This window comes from Gymnogyps californianus, chromosome 4 (assembly GCF_018139145.2).
Source record: "Gymnogyps californianus isolate 813 chromosome 4, ASM1813914v2, whole genome shotgun sequence".
Classification (NCBI taxonomy): Eukaryota; Metazoa; Chordata; class Aves; order Accipitriformes; family Cathartidae; genus Gymnogyps; species Gymnogyps californianus.
In genome coordinates this window covers 17,347,256-17,366,452 of record NC_059474.1, presented here as the reverse complement: position 1 = coordinate 17,366,452, position 19,197 = coordinate 17,347,256, and the positions used below count along the sequence as shown (strand labels likewise).

General features: G+C 39.6%; 1 protein-coding gene across 9 annotated transcripts in view; it reads left to right on the top strand.

Annotated features, from left to right (window-relative positions):
* Nucleotides 1-17,809, top strand: part of LDB2 (LIM domain binding 2) — a 225,745-nt gene extending 207,936 nt beyond the window's left edge. The window contains exons 6-9 of one of the 9 annotated variants that reach the window (XM_050896283.1): nt 6,314-6,437; nt 7,580-7,728; nt 13,942-14,084; nt 16,806-16,863. In XM_050896283.1, the coding sequence (XP_050752240.1) occupies nt 6,314-6,437; nt 7,580-7,728; nt 13,942-14,046 (378 nt within the window). In that variant the 3' untranslated portion in view covers nt 14,047-14,084; nt 16,806-16,863. Of the gene's footprint in view, nt 1-6,313; nt 6,438-7,576; nt 7,729-13,941; nt 14,085-16,770 lie in introns of all 9 variants that reach the window. The other 8 variants (XM_050896284.1, XM_050896282.1, XM_050896281.1 and 5 more) reach the window with 8 other exon arrangements.
* The last annotated feature ends 1,388 nt before the right edge of the window (nt 17,810-19,197 follow it).

Genomic DNA, 19,197 nt, shown 5'->3' with positions numbered 1-19,197 from the left:
TAGTATGTTGAGTGATGGGAATCTCAAAATCACTTATTTTGGCTTAAAGTTTATCATGCAGGGAAGGAGCATGGATAAAGTTGATCCACTGAAATGCACTGATGGAAGAGACTTGTATTTGACTTGACATACTGGGCAAGAGCTTAGAACAAAGCAAAAGCAATCCCCTCCAGAAAAACAAGTATGTAAAAAAAAAAAACTCATTTCTTTTGGTTCATAAAAAACCCCAAACATTTCTCATTTATATCTCCATGTTTTTAATGGAAAACAAAGACGGTTTTTAAGATGAATATGTTCTGTATTCACATGTGATTCTTAAAAAACACAAGCTATTTTGAGCAGTGAATTGCAAGCCAGCCAGTGAAAGAAGCAGCAATATGTTCCTAGGAAATTTTCATTCCTCCCTCTGTTCTGCAGAGGAATGATACTTACATTAATTTTGAAAAACAAGCATGAGCAGAGAAATTTAAACTCAGCTATAAGCCTTCCCTATTTCTAACACCAAAGAATGAACCCTATTGAGGACTGCAGCAAAGCATTACTGTTTCAGTGCCATACTGCTGGGAGTGCAGGGCACTTGTACAGGGCTTTGACACCACACCTGGAAGTCACACTTTCAGGTATAGCTCTTTCACAGGGGCTAAAAAAATATCCATAATGTGTCCCCTTCCTCATCACAGATGTATCAGTAACACATCATGGACCTCTGGAAATATATATCCGTGGATGTCCATAAAACAGTGTGCAGAGACATTTCGGTTCTTTTCAGAAATCCTGCCCCACTGAAGTCAATGGGACTTTGCCCAGGGAAATGCATTGGGGCCAGAATTTCATTGCCAGCGTTAGCTGGAGCTATTCTCTCTAGAGCACATATAGGGCATGCAGAGGGAAGACTGCATTTCAGCATAGAAATAAAATGTCATTGTGTTCAGACTTGTTGGTTAATAACTCAAATTCTTTGTGGAGGATAAAAAATGGGCTCTAAAAGAAAGCACTGAACCCCTTCAAGGCTGCACAGTATATTCCAGATATACCTTCACTGTCAACATCCTACCTGAACATTAGACAGTGACTAATACTCCCATTCAAATGTTTTTTGTCACTTTTAGGAAGGGTTGTAAATCTCTGTGAGCTCTGACTATGCAACAGTTCCTATAGTTTTCAAGTGATTAATACAGGCATTCAACCAGGAGAAGCTTCAAGCAGCAAAGAGTTAAAATTAAATTTCAGTAAAACTTCAGGGAACACTCTCGTTGCTGTCAGGTTCCTTGCTGGTTTCATTCAGAAAAACTGATGTTACATTATACATTAACATTTTTAAGTGTCATCTACATGAAAATTTTAGATAATTCCTTTTTTTTAATTGTGGTTAGTGAAACTTTTGCTTATGCAGACAAAACTGGTAACCATGGGAAGATACAGTTCTCAAAACTTGCTTCTTTTAGTAGACTTTGGGACTCGTTGGCTGCCCAGCACTTACTGACCAGATACGTTTCCTGCTTTAAAGAAACTGGCTGGTGGTTCTGTCAGTCTCACCGCCTAAGTGTTGCAAGACTCGAGTCCCACTGAATTCTCTTTAAAATGCAAAAGGCATTGAAAGGCTGAAAGGCTGCAGTTCTTTTGTGCTCCTAGCATGGAAGCAGGGGAAGACTGTTAGCTGGGCTAGCTCTGCCACCTGCAGCTCAGAGCCGGCAGGACCACAATGTCTTCACCAACAGCGTAACAAACCTTCGCTACTGGAAATGTAAAAATTCTCATGGAGACAAGAGGTTTCACTGAAGAGGGTAACTGCTAATTAAATTAGCAGTAGAATACATAAGCTTATGGCATGCATAAGTAAGGTAAAAGAAAGCTTTCACATTGGTCTTTCTGCTAATCTTCACTGCTATCAGAATGCATGTCTATTCTCAGAATGGGATAGAAACCCGGTGTTAGAACAAAAATCATAAGGCTAAAACATATTCTTGGTGTGACTGGAGTGATCTCAGAGCTGAATCTGATCCCTTAGCTATGAAGGCGGATTTTGGCTCTGCTGATACCTGAAGTATTACAGGAAATTACGTGTGGATCCATATTCTCAGAACCCTCTAACTCCTGTCTGCAGTGCCTCCAGTATCTCCTCATATAACTCCCTTCTTAAAACACACTGTTTTTTGAAACCTATAAATGCTAGTCTTCTCCTCTAAAAAAAAAGTCCTTAAAAAAATAAAATAAATCAAATCCTTCCAGATGTGTTTTACTAACGGAAAAAAACATGTGCTTTATTATGTTCCCTACTTTCACTTCCCTGAGCCCCAAGGGTATAACATTACCATTTTCTCAAGTTGGATCCAAGCCCTGTAATTGATGAATTGTCCATAGGATCCATATGGAACTCTAGCAAAATCACTGATACTCTATACAACACTAAAATGCGTGCATGTGTCCCAGTGTGTGCCGGGCACCCACAAATATAAACTTTTCATGCCAGTGACTTCTCTCACTGTAAAGCGCTGTGTTCGTCTCTAGCGCTGGATCCAACTTACAGCTATCCACAGTGAAACAACAATGGCTCTGCAGTAGCGGTCAGACATCATTGTGATGAGTTCAAATAAGAAAACATGACTGGAAACTAATTCTAATAATACTGGGTTACTAAGCATCATGTGGAGTTCTTTCAGTATGTTTTAGTACTGCAGAGGGAAAGTATATAATCTATTATGATACACATTCTTCCGAATATGTTTTAAAAGCTAAAAGATGCATCATTTTTCTTTTAACTTTGGGCTTCATTCAGTTGCCCACACACTAATGACACCTTCTAGTGCCTGAAACATCCACATGGAGCCTTGAGTCCTTCTGGGACAGCAAGAGCGATCAGGTAGATCAGATCCAGGATAACCTAGGGCATTTCAGCTGGCGCTAGACAACTATGTGTGGGCAAATGAGTCCCACCTTTTGTGTTGTCTAAACGTGGAGCTTGGAAATGTCTGTGTCTTGTCAAAGCATTGCCATTAAAGGTTCTGGGCCCCTAGAAATGTAGAAATTATTTCTGTGATCATACATCGTCACTGCACTGAAGTCCTTAAGTATTTAGGGTGCTTTCCTGGGTGACTGATTCTGAGCTGTGCAGAAAATGCTTGTAGAAGAGATCAGTTTTGTTGGTGTTCCAAATATTATTATTATTATTATAGTACTACAGTAAAGACTTGTACATTTTAATATTATCAAATGCTTGAAAAAATGTTAAAATAGATGTTTTGCAAAGGAATCTCACAGAGTGAGATTAGGTGATCTGTGGGGAATAGGCAGTCTAAGCCTCAGGCTTCTTCTATATGCCAATGAATGTAGGAGTATGTAAAACATTTTGTTAGCTTTGTTTTAAGAAGTCATTTTGTAAAATGATGCAGTCAAACCAGCCTGCCAGTTACCCTGCTCACTAGCAGTTAAAGACAGCAGGTGGTTTTGGCCAACCTAGCTCTTAAATGCATCTTGTCCCCACATTTTTAATCTAGCTCTTTGCAAAAACCATGCTACTGCTTGTCACTGGCAGGTTCCTCAGACTTAAGACAATTGGACCACGATCTTTTCCTCTTTCAGGGATTTGGTTTTGAGTCACTTTAGATTTCAAGTAGGTCTCAAAGGTCACTGAAAAAAACTGTGAGATTTAATATCAATCATTGTTAATCCAGTTTGTTTTACATTTGTGCCCAATTCACATGAGCTAGACACATTTAAAATGGACTTGTCACTATAGAGTGCAGTGCCCTCCTGTTACTCAGGCATCCAAAGCTGACCTTACAATTTGCAGACTTTAGAGGGAGAAAATGGTTGTGAATTCCCCAAAACCAGAAGAGGAATTCACACGAGTCCGTACAGCTCCCAAATATCCAGAAGATGAGACCGTGCCATGTCCCAGTGCAGGGGCCCCAGCGCTTGTCATTTTGAGTCCATGCGTGTGAGATCAGTCAGGCATTGCTGCATTTTGGGTCCATATCCCATTTTAATCTCGTGTGTGAAGTGAAAGAGATTATAGGCAGGATTAGCAGTCAAGATATCTACAGGCAGCAGGGACTGTGTAGTTATCCTCAGCACGCATTACGGTTAGAGCACAATAGGAAACATCTTTGCCAGATGATAAAGAAGAAACATTCTCTTTGTTCACAACAATAAATATATACAGAGGAGTAAATGTGTCATGAATAAAGTGTCCCTGAGGAAATCTTGGAAGACCCTACATGTATATTTACATACTTTTAGTCCCAGCAGCAGTAGAGCTATGTGAGTGTAGTGCTCTGCCCAGGCTAACTAGTTTGTTAAGAATTAGCACAGCTATCTTTTTCATGCTAGTTACTCTCTGCTTATAATGAAACAATTTAGGCAGCCCTGCCAGAAACCCAGACTTTTGAGAACCAAAGGAATGGTGTCGATTATGATCATGAATCTCTCTCTCACACACACACACACACAAAACCTGAGCAAGTGCCTGCAGTTTTCAGAATAAATTGAATAAGAATTCAAAATACAACACCTCTTTCACAGCATAAACTGGATCCTGCACATACTTTAGAACCTGATGCCCTTAATTTTTTGTAGAATATTGAACCAGAGGAAAATCTGAGCCCAAAGTGCACAATCTGATAGCAGCTCTCTGTCTATTAGATTATCTTGCAGATATTTATCTACAAAAATATATGTAAAAAGTCTACGTAAGAAAAAAGTCAATGAGGCAACTGCAGATTCAATTTCTGCAGTTGGAAAAAAATAATTCCTCATATTGAAGCTCTTCATTCTCCCTGCTGCTTTATGTTATCTCTGTTTTAACTGCTGTTAATGAAAGGCTCATCAAAAGGCAGTGCCAATACACAATAATATTTAAATGCTGAATTAATCTCTTAGTCCTCATGGCAGCTCCCTTTCAGCTATTTTCCCTGCATACTTTGCATCTCCATTTGTATGAATGAGAGTGGGGTGCACATGGGGAGAATGGAGCAAACATTGATCGGCTCTGCAGCCCAGAGAGAAGAATTTGCCTCATGTCTTATATATTTGTAAAAGTATGGAGGGAAAACATCGCCTGCTGAAGTAAATCCAAGATGCTTCTTCAGCAAGACTTGCTAAAATTAAGTAAATAACTCAAAACAAGACTTAGCTTAAGTTATGCCTTTCTGCAGTTGCCATTCTGACTTCTAATAATTTGACCAACTTGTTGCCTTACTTCTGTTGGTAAAAAAAGCCAAACCTTCCCCTGCTTCTAAATGCAGTTCTGCTTTGAAAAGTGACTAGAAGTGGCATGCAGGCTCCATGTTTATTCTGTGTCAGCTATTTCCTTGTCAAATGTGCTCAGTTAGCAAGTAAGAACCTTTCCCTCCTATGTGCCAGCCCTGCAAATTTCAGGTGGAACCTAGGGGTCAACCTGGATTTTTTGTTCTCATGTAGGATGACCAAAAAACAAGGTCTTGCAAGTGAGAGTAAGCCCTCAATTACATCTGTGTAATTCTGTAATCTTCTGTGGCTTTGCGTAAGGTTTAACTGACTGGAAATGATTCTGTGGTGATAAACAGGAGGGAATAGAAACCAGCTCACTGTGTTCTTTATGCTAGATCTGCTGTGCTAACAGGAACAAAAAGCGGTGAACAGTGATTTTAATTACTAAGTGAACAGACAGAAAATATGTAAGACTATTTAAGGAAGAGGTTTGCTTGAAATGTCCATGTTTTCACAAAAATCTCCAGCTTCAACATAATAGAGCATTCAAGCTGATGAGGAAAATAAAATGCTTCTCTTTTTTTCTTGGACATGTCATTCATGTAATGGGAAGAGAATGTATAGTCCTCATAACAAGAAAGGAACAAAATGATTTGACTTATTTTGCATGCAATAGCAAGATAAAATATCATGTTTACAACCCTCATTTATGAGAAGTCTTCACTGTGGAGTGCAGCAGGTCAGAAGATGACTGTGTGTACATTTTGCTATATGGGAATGATAACCCGCTATGGGCATTTTATTATTTATTAATTCATCTTTGCAGCTTTGGCAATCAAGCATGAAAATTTTCTACTCTTCTGAAATCTCTGTGGTCTGGAAGACCAGAGTTGAAGTTTATCTGATTTTTTTTTAAAAATAGTTAAGATAGCGAATAGTGAGCAAAAGTTTTCTCAATTCAGAGTTTTGATCCTGCAATCCCAGTGCAGATTAAACTGAGCTGTACAAGGCATACTCTGTTAGCAAGGGTAAAAAAAAGCCAAGAATATGCTTTCCAGCTATGTAAATACTGATCAACTGAGTCTTTGCTTGGATGAAATAATTCTATTCTGACTTTTTCTTCCAGTTGTGTGTAATACTGGAGCCAATGCAGGAACTGATGTCAAGACATAAAACTTACAATCTAAGTCCTCGAGACTGCTTGAAGACTTGCTTGTTTCAAAAATGGCAGAGAATGGTGGCCCCACCAGGTATGTTTCATTTCCAGTGTTTTACTTATTTTATAGTTAAATTAATATAGAAACAATGGGAAAATTTACTGCAAATTTAGTTACAAAAGAAAGTAATAAGAATTAGCACTGTTCCACAAGTAAGCCTGAAAATTATTCTGATGTTTTATGATTTCAGTCTGACCCAACTGATTTATAGATGTGCACGTTCAGATGGTTTCACTATGACTAGGATATAATTTAGTACAAAAATATGTGTAGATGGAATGCAAAATGCCTACTGGCTCCATTAGAATTCATCGTTTGTGTAATTCAGCTTCCTGCTGTGACTCTGAAATTACAGCTACAATTCATAATTAATTGTCTTTGAGACTAATACAATGTTATTTACAGGCTTGGACCCAATCTCCTTCCTCTTACACCTCAAAATAATAATTCTCTCTTTTTTCAGATTATTAAAGATTTGTATATCTAAGACTATTCACATGGGTGCCCAGGCCAAGTTTTGAGAAGTACAATTGCCCCTCTGTTCTTTGCCAATTTAAGCAAAGTTATGTAATTGTCCTGATTCGGTCTGAGTTTGGAAGACTTGCAGAGAAATGGCATTCAGCACACTCCAACGTGTTCTCTTGGGAGTGGCAGTTTTAAAGATGAAGCTCACATCAGAGGTAGAAAGAACTCAAATGCTAGCTGCTTGTATGCTGCATTGATGGCAGCAGTAGGGTAGAAAGCTACCTTTAGCCTTTGCCTCTGGCTGGGTCAGTTGAGGCTATACCCTACATCAGAATAAGACCTGGACTTTTGTTTAGCACTGTTGCTTGCTGTGTGACCTTCAACAAGTTACACAGTCACTTTGAGCATCATGATAGTTATCATGACACTCCCATTGGTAAAATGCTTTCAAATATCTTTATAGATAACGCTGTGAGAATAAGCTTCATTAGTCCATTATACAAAATTGAAAGCAGATTCCATTGGTTTGGGTCCAAATATTATTCTACGGTTCGTATGTTAAATCTAATACTACTAGTACTACTACTAGTAAACACAGAAATTTAAAAGTAGATGAAAAAATATTTCAGCACTTCTGCTTATGGATCATTTTAGTACACACTTTACAATATCTACCGTTTGCTTTCCTTCTTACCGTTTTATTGCAGCAGAACCCACAAGACAACCGACAACCAAACGGAGAAAAAGGAAAAACTCTACCAGCAGCACTTCCAACAGCAGTGCTGGGAACAATGCAAATAGTACCAACAGCAAGAAAAAGTCAGCTGCTGCAAACCTGAGTCTATCAAGTCAGGTACCTGTAAGTCTCACTTTCCTTTTAGGCCTGAATCACTTATGGTGCTTTAATTCTTTCCTTACATTGTAAAGAAGGTGCATTCTTGAGCCTAAACTATCACAAGCAAAAGGCGATCTTGCACAGTGTGCTGTGGAAGCTGGGGAATTAGTGGAGAGATATGAAGAAGCCATTCTGCAGTGCAACTTTAACGAACGACCCTCAAGCAGGGATATCCTGAGGACCAGATGTGATTTTTTTAAGGCCTGGGCCAGCTCCCCTTCTTGTCAGTGGGAGCCCTTCCACTGGCAGTGGGACTCGGGTTGGGCCTCATGTTTTTAGATATAGCATGAGTCTCGTAGACTTCCATCTGCCAGGTGCTAAGTGAGGATGAGTCCCTGTGGAACAGGACAGCCGTACCTGAGCAGATCGCTGGTCCCTCTACGTTAGTACCTTCCTCTAATCGGTGCCGGGTTCAGATGCTTCACTGGAACAGGTTATGAATTAACTTACCTGCAGAGGTTATCTCTTTTTCCAACCACTCCACTTGCAGAGGGTAGATCCCCTGGAGTATGGGTCTCAGCTTATCTACCCTGCTAGCTGTAACGGTTGTCATCCTAGTTATATAGGGAAACACCAAGTCATTTCCAGAACTGTACTAGCACTTTAATAATGTCACGTTTTGCCTTAGTCACAATATAGGGGTAATCAGACCCCAAATTGTGACAAAGTGTGCCTTAGTCAATAAGGAGATAGCTTATGCATTTTAAAGCTAGGGAAATTAATTTGATATTATAGAACTATAAAGTGGTATCTTGGGAATAACATGCAGGGATTTTTATTGGATTTCTGATCAGCAGATAGGAAAGGGCTAGGTCTCCTCTGAAGCCTGACAAAGAATATAGGCCTTTTGTTAGCACAAAGCAGGCACTTCCTAGGAAGCTTGAATACCCAGATAAAAAAGAGGAGTAGACTAACACCAGTGAAATGAAATGAAGATTTTTGTTTAGCAATTGATTCAGCAATCCACTAGCTTACAGAAGCTTTGGGCTTCAGTACATTAAACTCATATTTTCTCCTTGTCATATTAAAATTTTCATGTGGCTTGCATCCCTGGAGTCAGATTCTTTCCCTAATATAGGCATCTCTGGGTTTTTCTGGCAGCAAAAAGCAGTCAGAAGGCCAGCTACCTGATCTCCTGGTGGCAGGGACCGCTCTGCCTCACTGACTGCGTCTGCCAGAGAAACCCTTGGATCGATGATCAACCATATTTAAGAAAAAACAGCAATTAGGTGCAAAACTGAGCAACCAGCTAGTTCCCTGCTGTCTCCAGGTTTAAAAGACAGTAAAATCACTTTATCTTGGCTACTGCCTGCCCTGAGTTCAGTTCAGTAGGACCAGAATCTGACCCCCACCTCTCTTCATCCTGCTCCTCTCTGGAGAGACAACTTTTGTTGGCTTCAGTGGTAGCCATGTGTACTTGTATGTTTGAGTGTAATTGAGCCCTCTGATAGTTACCTGTCACTCCCACTGATATTCAAGCTGACTTCAGGTACTGAAAGGCTACTCCTGACAGATGAAGTAGTCAAGGCTACTCTTCCTGATGGAGATGATAGTTGAGCATCTGAGACATAATGGTGAAGTTTATCATGGTATGAGGGATGGATTTTTAGTCTTCATTGACTTTCAGGATGCTGCATAGTCAATATTTTTCCATATTGTTTGCTTTCTGTACCAGAGTAGCAAGATGGTCCAAACTCTTTTGTATGGAGGATCAGGTTCCATTTTTAGGACGCTTCTCCTTTCCCTCTGCAAAGTGGAAAATGCTTAGCTGTTCAATTTGGCATACTAACAGCTCTTCCCATCTTCCCTACAGCAAAGATAGCAAACCAGATGGAATTGATGGTTGGGCCACCCTATAGAGCAGACAGAACTCAAAATAATTTTAGCAGTAGGATATTTTGGTGTAAAGCTATTCAACACTTTTCAGTTAAATAGAGAGATGTTACCATGTTTCTTCAAAATTATGCATTCTTTGAAGTGGGCCTTATTACAGGCATGCCACTGCTTTCTGAAGTTCGCTGCAGGTAGCAGTAACTTGCTTTCTGTTTCTTTCTCTTAGCTTTACCTTAAGTGAATCCTTCAGTAGTTAATGTTTGATTTCCCTTATATGCGATAGAAGACAAGATATCCTCAAACACAATTCGACAGTTTTCAAAAAACTAAAAGCTTCATTTGGCCATAGAGCTTTCTGTGAATGGGACTTGCCTGCTTAGTAGAAAAAAACTACTGAAATCATTCATTTTCAGTGTTAAAAGCATTTTCCCCCTCATTATTAGAGAAGAGGAATGAAATCACTGCATCTTCTGTCCAGATGACTCACATAACCAGAGCTAGTTTCAGTTCCATTTTTACCGTCCTCCTCTCTGGAGAACCCCAACAATGAGCTCATATCCATACCAAACCTGGATTAATACGAAGCCATGTATTCCAGCTTTCTCTTTTTCTCCAGTGATTTCTTCCCAGCCAGCAAAGACAGTCTCTCCACCATAATATAATCTAACTCCTAATTTCCTGTCACTTTTATGCTTCTATGTTGTTTTCTCTTTGATAGTAAATTAATCCTGGTTAGAGAATGTTTCCTTAGCCTCTATTCTATGTAATGTTTCTTGGTTTAGGACATTAGTAATTATTCAGTTTTGCTCCTACAGTAATGCTGTGTACACTCTGGCAAATGTGTGAACTCACCATATACCTCATCCACATTTCTCACTTGCACCACCAAATTCTGTTTCTTTAATGAGGTCTTCATGTCTGGAGAGGCAAATGTTCCATGTTCAGGACAGTGACCGGAAAGCAGCTGGAGTACCATCAGCTATGACAAAGCTTGAAACTTCAGAGAGATTGGTCATTTTCCCAATAGCCCCTTCCAGATCTTCAGATAAATACATGGGGCTATGCAAACCTTGATCAATGAGATGGAACAGTACTTGTTACATACATGTTCTGCTTCAGTCACAGGAGGTTGTGCCGTTTCCTCTACCTGCGTTATTTTCTGATCAGTTCTTCAGGCAGGGACAATGCTGACAATACAGAGCCAATTCCAGAAAGTGAAATGATGTGGTTGTATTTCCATGCATGGGTCAGGTTGGCACTGCACCCTGAAGTTCAGTTGCTGAAGCCTAATCAATCCATATCATTTGTGCCCTTTGTGTTGCTTTAAATTTATTAGCACTTTGACTGTGCTGACACATTCTGATACATCTTTAATAACACAATCTTCAAAAGCATCTTAAGGGTCTCTGCCAGTGGGTGGGTATGCATCTTCCCTCTCATCAGTAATTTGAAAAGGGTCAGTCTCAGTCTGTCCTCATGTCTCTAACTATTCTTTATACTTTCTCAACCCTGCTAAATAAAATACAAAGTTTTGCCCTTTTCACAGTCACTTGCACTCTGTTACACTCATTTTCCCGTATAATGGTGGGAAAACCAGTGGTTTCTGTGATTCTATTAGTTCTTATGCTACTGATTGCAGACCTTCAGCATCTCTTGTCAATATGACTCTTCCTGCTCAAGTCCCTTGTTTAACACCTTTTCGACATATTACATATTTCCTACATTCTTAAAACAAATGTAGTTAGCCAGTGTACTACATGATTGCACTGCACAACTCATGCCTAGGTTGGCCTATTACTTGACAGTGATTCTTGTGACCTGAATCCTGCAGGTGCTGAGGCAACACTGTAGTGTGTTGGAAGTAGAACCAAGTGCCACTAAAGTCACTCCAATAGCACAAACACAAAAACATTTTTCTCGCCAGAAGTTTTCTTCTCTCAGGCTCTCATTGGTGCAGGCTCAATACTGCCAGTGCTTTCCACAAATGCATTGGCTTTTTTTAGTGCATAAAGTTGACAGAACAGGGACCCAGAAATTGTAGTCCACTCAGCTGTCTTAGTCTCAGCAGATGCCAGTCATTTGAACTGTTCTTATATTTGTTCGTTCTTGATCACATCTGATCTTTGGAAGAAACGTTAACCCATTGTGCAGAAACTGGAATTACCAATTTCCTCTTTCCTCTAAACAAAGAGCAAAGATGGGCAAGACTCCTTCCACAAGGTTCATAGAAAACCTGCCTTTCTAATGTCAGCCCTCCTATGATTTCAAAGAAATTAGTTTGAGTATGTCATTGCCTTATCACTTACACAGTACTAATTTCCTCTAATACTTGAAGCTAGCTGCAGTGTTTTCCCAAGTCTTTGCTCAGTTTTCAAGCCTCTTTACTGGCTGAAATTGTATTCCTTTGCATTTTTCATATTCTTCTGTTTCAAATAAAACTTTCTTGCAAGCCCAGGCCCTTGTATGTAGAACAGTGACTTGTACACTGTGATCTGTGGATTACAGGTATATGCAAGATGATCAGAAGGGGTCCATACAGCCATTATCACTTAAATATCACTTTCTGTTAAGTTTCATAAAAACAGTTCACGTCGATCCATTTTCATCTATTTGAATTTGGAAATTTGACAACAATACACAACTCTCACAAACTCTAAGAACCATTGCTCTAGGCTGCTCCCAGTCATAACCATAGAAATTAATAGGTGGATTTTGCTTTCATTTACTAATGAAGATCCTGTTGAGTGTAATACTGTAACCATGAACCCAGAGAAATATCATTTGTGTTGGAAAGAATAAAGCATCACTACATGCCACTAAGTAAATCAAATGTTCTTTCTTACATCCAGAGGCTTAATTAGTGCCTCCTTGCACTCTTTAAGCAAGTTACATACCTCAGTAATCTCTCTTTCTCTTTGTAGTTCTCGGTAAGCTCCTCAAAACCCAAATCCATAAATAAACCTGCTAATGTGGAAGGGAGCAATACAATCTCTTACGTGTTTCAGAAATAGGGGGGTAGGTTTAGGTGGTTTGTAATGGATGTTGTAGTACCAGAGCTACAGTTCCAGGGCCAGAAGATTAGTGTCAGAAATTATCCCGTGTCTCAGAACTGGGCAATTCAGAATCTAAGATTTAGCTGTAAGGAGATGAGAGTGAACAAATTGGTTTCCAGTTGTGCTTTAGGAAAAATATGCCAAACAAGACCAAAATGTGAAGTTAACAGAGAGGACTATGATGAGATGTGAAAGATAACCATTTTCCTCTAAAAAGTGTTTACTCTGAAACCTAATTAAAATGTCAGTTCTGTTTCTATGGATCATTTCAACACCAATGTCAGTCCGATGTTTTTGTCTTGGAAGCAGTGACCATTATGGATGTGGGCAGCAATGGGGCTCTCAGTCAGTAATTTTTGTGGCAAGGAGCTAAGAAGTCAATTATTAAAATAATCGCCACTAGCACAATTCCGTAAGAAGGAAGGCAGGCAGGAGGAGGTACCCTTCTTCTTTTGACTTAGCACTTAGAGGTATGCTGGCTGCTAAAACTAGTGCAACTTTCAGTCCTTGGAGTATGAGACTTGCTTGAACAATATACTTGATAGTTTCAGGTGTTTTTCATTATCTCAGGCTTGTGAAGCACTGTTTGTCTGCTTCTGGGGACTGTGACACCTGAGCTACGAACTAATCACTGTAACACACTGAGCGGGGCTACGTATTAACAGCAGCAAAGATGGCAGGCATAGGGATGGGGAATTTTACATGGCCCACCACACATTTTTACCTCCAGACTCCAGTAAGACATTGTTTAGCCATAGGATGATCTCTAAAATCCCAAGTTAAAAAGCTTAGTTACGTAACTGGGCATAGCAGAGCTAGACTTTGAGGCTAGGTATAAAAAAGATGAAGCCTGAGAAATGACCGGTCTGTTAAATAGAAGTGCTTGCATTTGAGTTGTGTATGAAGTGATCTCTGTGTATAGTTTATATGCATCAATTTAAGTTTGGATGGCAATTAGGGTTATTTCAGGATGAAAGGTATGATATACATGAAAGCTGCTTTTGTGGTTATATTATTAAATAATACATTTCTATCACATAATGTAAAACATCCACTGCTTTATTTACAGTGCTTCACTGCAACCATATTTTACTATCATGAGACATTCCTTGACCAAAAATGTTGTTTCTAATCACAGAGTAACTTAATAAGATTGAGTGACTACAGTCTAAATCTTTTTTAAACTAATCTAGTCAAATATGTGCTACCATAACTAGGCCATAGCAGTGTGTGCTGCCGTGCAAGAGACTAGGGTTTAATTCTTGGATTCTGCTTCTCACTCCATGAGCAGGAGCTAGGAGCACTCCAGAGCTGCAGCCTCAACCCTGGGAGGGATGGAGCCTTGTGTCATTCAACAGCAGTGACCCCCACTGGCCAATTTAAGGAGAAGCATTGAGGGGCTCTAAAAGGAGTCACTTCCAGTCCTCCTCAGAGGTTGGTGGTCATTGCACGGGATCTAGTGAGTGGAGGTTCAATGGGGTGCACTCGGTGGGGTCTTCAGCTTTCAGTCTGAGGAGCAGAATCCTCTCCGGGGAGGAACCAGCATGTGTGCTTCCTGAGACACTATTTTTGCCTGACATAACTATAAGTGGCAGGATTGTCAAGAATATATATATTATTTTTTTAAAATGTCCTGTAACTAATGTTGTGATATCTATCTTTTAAATAGAATGAGGGAAAACTCCACTAACCTCAATATAATTGTAGTTTGATTCCCAGAGAGAGAGAGAGAGAGAGACACTCAATAGCATGGAGAGAAATATACGTGCAAACTGTCCTCTCAGTGGGTGTCATTATATTAAAGGAATAATATTTGCAAAGAATCTGAGAAATTAGAGATGGAAATACTTACAAGGTCATTGAGCATCTCCCCGCTGATGCATGAATGTTTCCTACCACAGATTGAGATTTTTCCCAGCCCGGTGTTAGGTGACCTGAGCAGCAAAGCTAGCACTGTTCCAGCGGGGTCGTTAATCCTCAGTCTGTGGTTCTCAGTAACAGGAATATTGTCTTAGCAGTGGGGGTTACATTTTCATTCACTTAATGTCATCTTAGTACCCTAGTTTACATCTCATCGGATTGGCCTAAAGCGATCCTCTTCCTTTCAACGCTTGCAGCTGTTAAGCATATTTACCCCTCCCAATCATTTGGTGGATGCAATACGTATTTAATTCTTTCACATGGCCTCCCCAGCCAGCTGTTCTAGCCCCATACTTATTTTTGATGTGCTTCTCTAAGTCTCATCCAAGTTGCCAACATCTTGCTGGTATGGCAACAGGGAGAACTTGAGGTCCAGGCTCAAGGGCATTGAAGTAAGAGGAACTGTTGCCACCTCGGTCTGTGATTCTGTATTTCAGCCACTGTGGTCCTTTTTGCCTGCCGTATCACATTGCACGCTCAAACCCAACTTGCTGTCCTCTGCCAGGTTTCTCTTGTCATTAATGCTCTCGCAATACAATGGGGTCAGGTCTGGTTCAGCAGTGCACACTATACATTGTTTGTTGTTTAGAGGGACGAAATAAATTAGGATAAACTTTTGGTTATAAACACCTTTGTCTTTTAAACTTGTATGTCACAAAGCTGTGTGTGAGTTTTATTTAACCAAATATTTTATGGATATATGGAGTAATAAAATGTAGACAATGTAAAGAAGAAATCCTGTAACAGTTTCCATCTACTCACAAATTTTTCACATAGCACAGGCTGAAAATGTGATATAAACATTCTTCTGTAGCATGTCAGCCTTTGCTGAGGGATATCAAGAAACAGTGTAAATACTTACAGGCAATAATTTGTATTGTTTCATGGTGAAGGAAGTACGTATCTGATTAAAAAGAAACCTTATTAAATGCAAACATTTGTCTTCTGTTTGCTTTTTACAAATGCTTTTACATTCACAAGGAGGAACAGATCCTTTAAAATGTGAATCTGTTGTTCGCTAGGATTCTCGGAAGGGCTTGTTAAATCAGCAGGTACAAAGCTAGACATCTGGAACTACTGCACTCTTACCAAACGCTAGCTGATGCCCTGCCACCTGAGCTGCATGAAAAGATGCATCCCACGTATTTCTTTAGCGGTTAGCACAGTAGCCTGATTCTCCATTGAGCAGAGAGAACCAGCGAACTCTCTGGCTTTGCACCTTTGCTTTCCAATCTCAAGTTTGCACCTTTCTATCCCATGCTGGTTAGGTTTTTTGCAGCAAATGTGTGATGCACTGGAGTACAGTAGGCGGTTTACTTGTTTTCATGGAAGGACAATTTGTACTTAAAGCAGTGATTAGATGAATTCTTTCTTTCTTGCATGCTTCAGTTTTTGATGACTACTAGCTTCATCAGTGTAATTATAATTAGCACTCTTCATCTTCCTTTTACGGTACCAGCTGGACAGATTGGTCCTCTTACTGCACAGATTGGCGGCAGGGTTGCTTACATGGAGTTAGGTGACAGGCACCATGAAATAACAGATGGTAAATTCAGGGCTTGTTGGCAATCAGCAGGTTTTTGCTAATGACTTAATTAGCTATGCAAATTGTCAAATCAGTGTGAACATTGTTTTTATCGAAAACTTTACCTAAATTAATTACCATAATTAAGTAGCAGAATGTCAAGTATATTGGATGCGTAAAAGGGCTTGGCTGGCTATGGATAAGAGAGTTACCATCTTTATTAGAGTGCTGTGCTCCACATTTGAGAAGTCTGAGGATAAGAAATGCAGTTTCTTTTAAACTACTTTTAAAATACGCATATCGCCAAGTTCCAACTGAGATGCACCCTGGTGCCTTTCCAAATAAAATGGCTCAGGAAAGAATTACTGGATAAAGGCTAAATATTTCAAGCAGGAGTTTAAGGCAGTTTCATAGCCTGCTTATTTGCTTAAAATCATACACATTTTTCAGTCTACCTGCTTTTCAGTTCTGGGGTTTCTGAGATCCAGAGCCATGAGCCTGGATGCGGCTAGAGAGATGTGTTACAGTTTTTCATTTAAATTAGAAATAAAGTGTAAGCCTGTCTCCTGGTTCCTACTATGCAGGAACTTTTAACTCTGTTGTTCAAATATCACAAAGTTAAGAGATGCAAATTCTCTAACATAATTTTTTTAAGTTGATTTTTTCTCTCTCAAGGTTTCCATATAACAAATATTGGGTGCTGTTCACAGGATGTGATGGTGGTAGGAGAACCAACTCTGATGGGAGGCGAATTTGGGGATGAAGACGAAAGGCTTATCACTAGATTAGAGAATACACAGTATGATGCAGCAAATGGCATGGATGATGAAGAAGATTTCAACAATTCACCTGCACTGGGAAATAACAGCCCGTGGAACAGCAAACCTCCTGCTAACCAGGAGACTAAATCTGAAAACCCCACACCACAAGCTTCCCAATAGGTTATTCTGCAGCAGTACCCACTGCAATGTCTGTCAGTGGGTTATTAATTACTGTTTCACAGCATTCTTCAAAAAAAAATTTAAAAACCACCTTTCAACAGATACAGTATCTATTTCTAAACTAAAGCTATCTGATTTTTTTTAATTAGGGAAAACTCTTGTATAAGCTTCCATATACATTTCTTGGAAGCATTCACATTCAACATGATACTGGCACTGACCTCAATTAAAATAATTGAATATTAAATAGCATCTCATGGCAAATTTCTGACAATGCATTTTATTGGAAGGGGTTGTTTTTTTCCTCATCAAACAATGGCCATATTTTAACAAGTCATCAGTGCTCAGGATCTCATTAACGTAACTATGTAAAACTTTTTACAATTGTAATATATTTTCTGCTTTTCAACTTGCACCTGAAATTTCTTGTTTCAGAAGAAATCAGCTTTTAGGGAAAAGTAATTTAAAGTAACTTTTGTTCTTTCTTTAACTTTTCTTTCATCGGTTAATCATTTAAAGGACCCAGCATTTTTAATTTACGTTTAGCTGATGCCAGTAGATACTCTTTCCATCATTTAATAAAAATGCTGAAACAAGAAATGTCTTTTTTTCATCAAAGACATGAGAAATATTTTTATGTGGAAAAAGACACCCAGTCCTATGAGAGTTTATGCTTTGTAAAATTGCTGTCGATCCAGATATTTTAAAGCCATGTAATCCATTAACTTTGTGGGCAGCTTAATAAATCTAAAACTTTTGTGTTTTTATTATTGTATCTGAGTTGGCTTTGTTGTTATTTCTTTTCATAGTATATTTCTTGTATAATATTTTTGTAAAGCCCTCAAACCATTTTTTGTTTTACTTTTTTTTTTTTTTTTAATTCCGGTGTATTTATGTGAAACTTTATAAAAGAAACTAATTTTTTCATTTACATATTAATATGTTCAACTCATCATGTAAAGACACAGTGAGTCAGTGTGTTATATAATACAACTGTATTTTATGTATGCTTTGCCAATAAGTGTGCCAATAAACTGTGTTAACAAATGTGCTCTTATATAGTGCATTTACAGTTCCTTGCATGCAAAAGACACACGCCCATGTGCAGGATCATGCACCAGGAATTTTTGGAATTAGTGTTTCACTGAATTACAATCTTTTTCCAGCAAAAAGGGAATTCTGTAGTTTAGGTGTGAACTGCTTACAGCTCAATTTGGTTAGATGCTCTTTTTTTAACATTAACGATGTGTAACACCACAGGTCAGCAACAGCGGCAAGAGCCAAGCACGAGGGAGTGCAGGGCATCCAGCAAGCGCACCTCCATCCTGAACTTTGCATCTCTTGCCTCCCAGGGCTGGGGCTTATCAGAGCAGGGATTTCCATTCTGCTGAATTCTGTCTGATAGTTTTATGATGAGTCCCTCAACTGGGGCTGAGAGGATTTAAAAAATTGTCCTTCTTTCTTCCCTTTGCTATCAAATCAATTGTTCACGGGAGCAAGCAAAACCTCTGGACGGGTGCAGCTGCTCTGACTACAGCCCAACATGTAAAGCCCCTCGGCTGAGCTGGGAGGCAGAGGCACACGCCTGCATCCCGAGGCAGCTGAGAAGCCCTACAAGGTGCACCCTGCGGGTGGCAAACACTTACAGGGAGAATTACAGACGCAGAGAAACTGAATCTACACGATCCTGCCTTTTGTGCAGGGGAGTGATGTTTTGCTCTTGATTGAAACTGTACGTTTAATATTACTGACATTATAAAAGCGTCTGAAGATCTCCTGCTTTTTTTCTAAGTGTACCCAGAAGCCACTCTAGGGAAATGTGCCTCCCAAGCGTATATATGTATTTTTGAAGCATGCTTTCGCTGGCTGTCATTCCGCCAAATAGTTTTGAAAACACCATTGCAGAAGAAACACAGGGCAAAGCACCCTGTGTTGCCACTTGGTTCTTCAGCGGGAGACAGCTCCCTCCCTGCCAGAAGAACGAACCTCAGCCTCTGACGTGGGCGCCGTTCTCCTGCAAGCAAACTCCTCGTTTGATGAATTTCGGCACCTATGGTAGGCCTCGCAGGAAGACAGCCTAAAAGACACGCCCAGTTTCTGTAGGATCTAGAGCACAAAGGATATCAGCTGTGGGGTAGAATTTAAAACTAACTAAATAAGA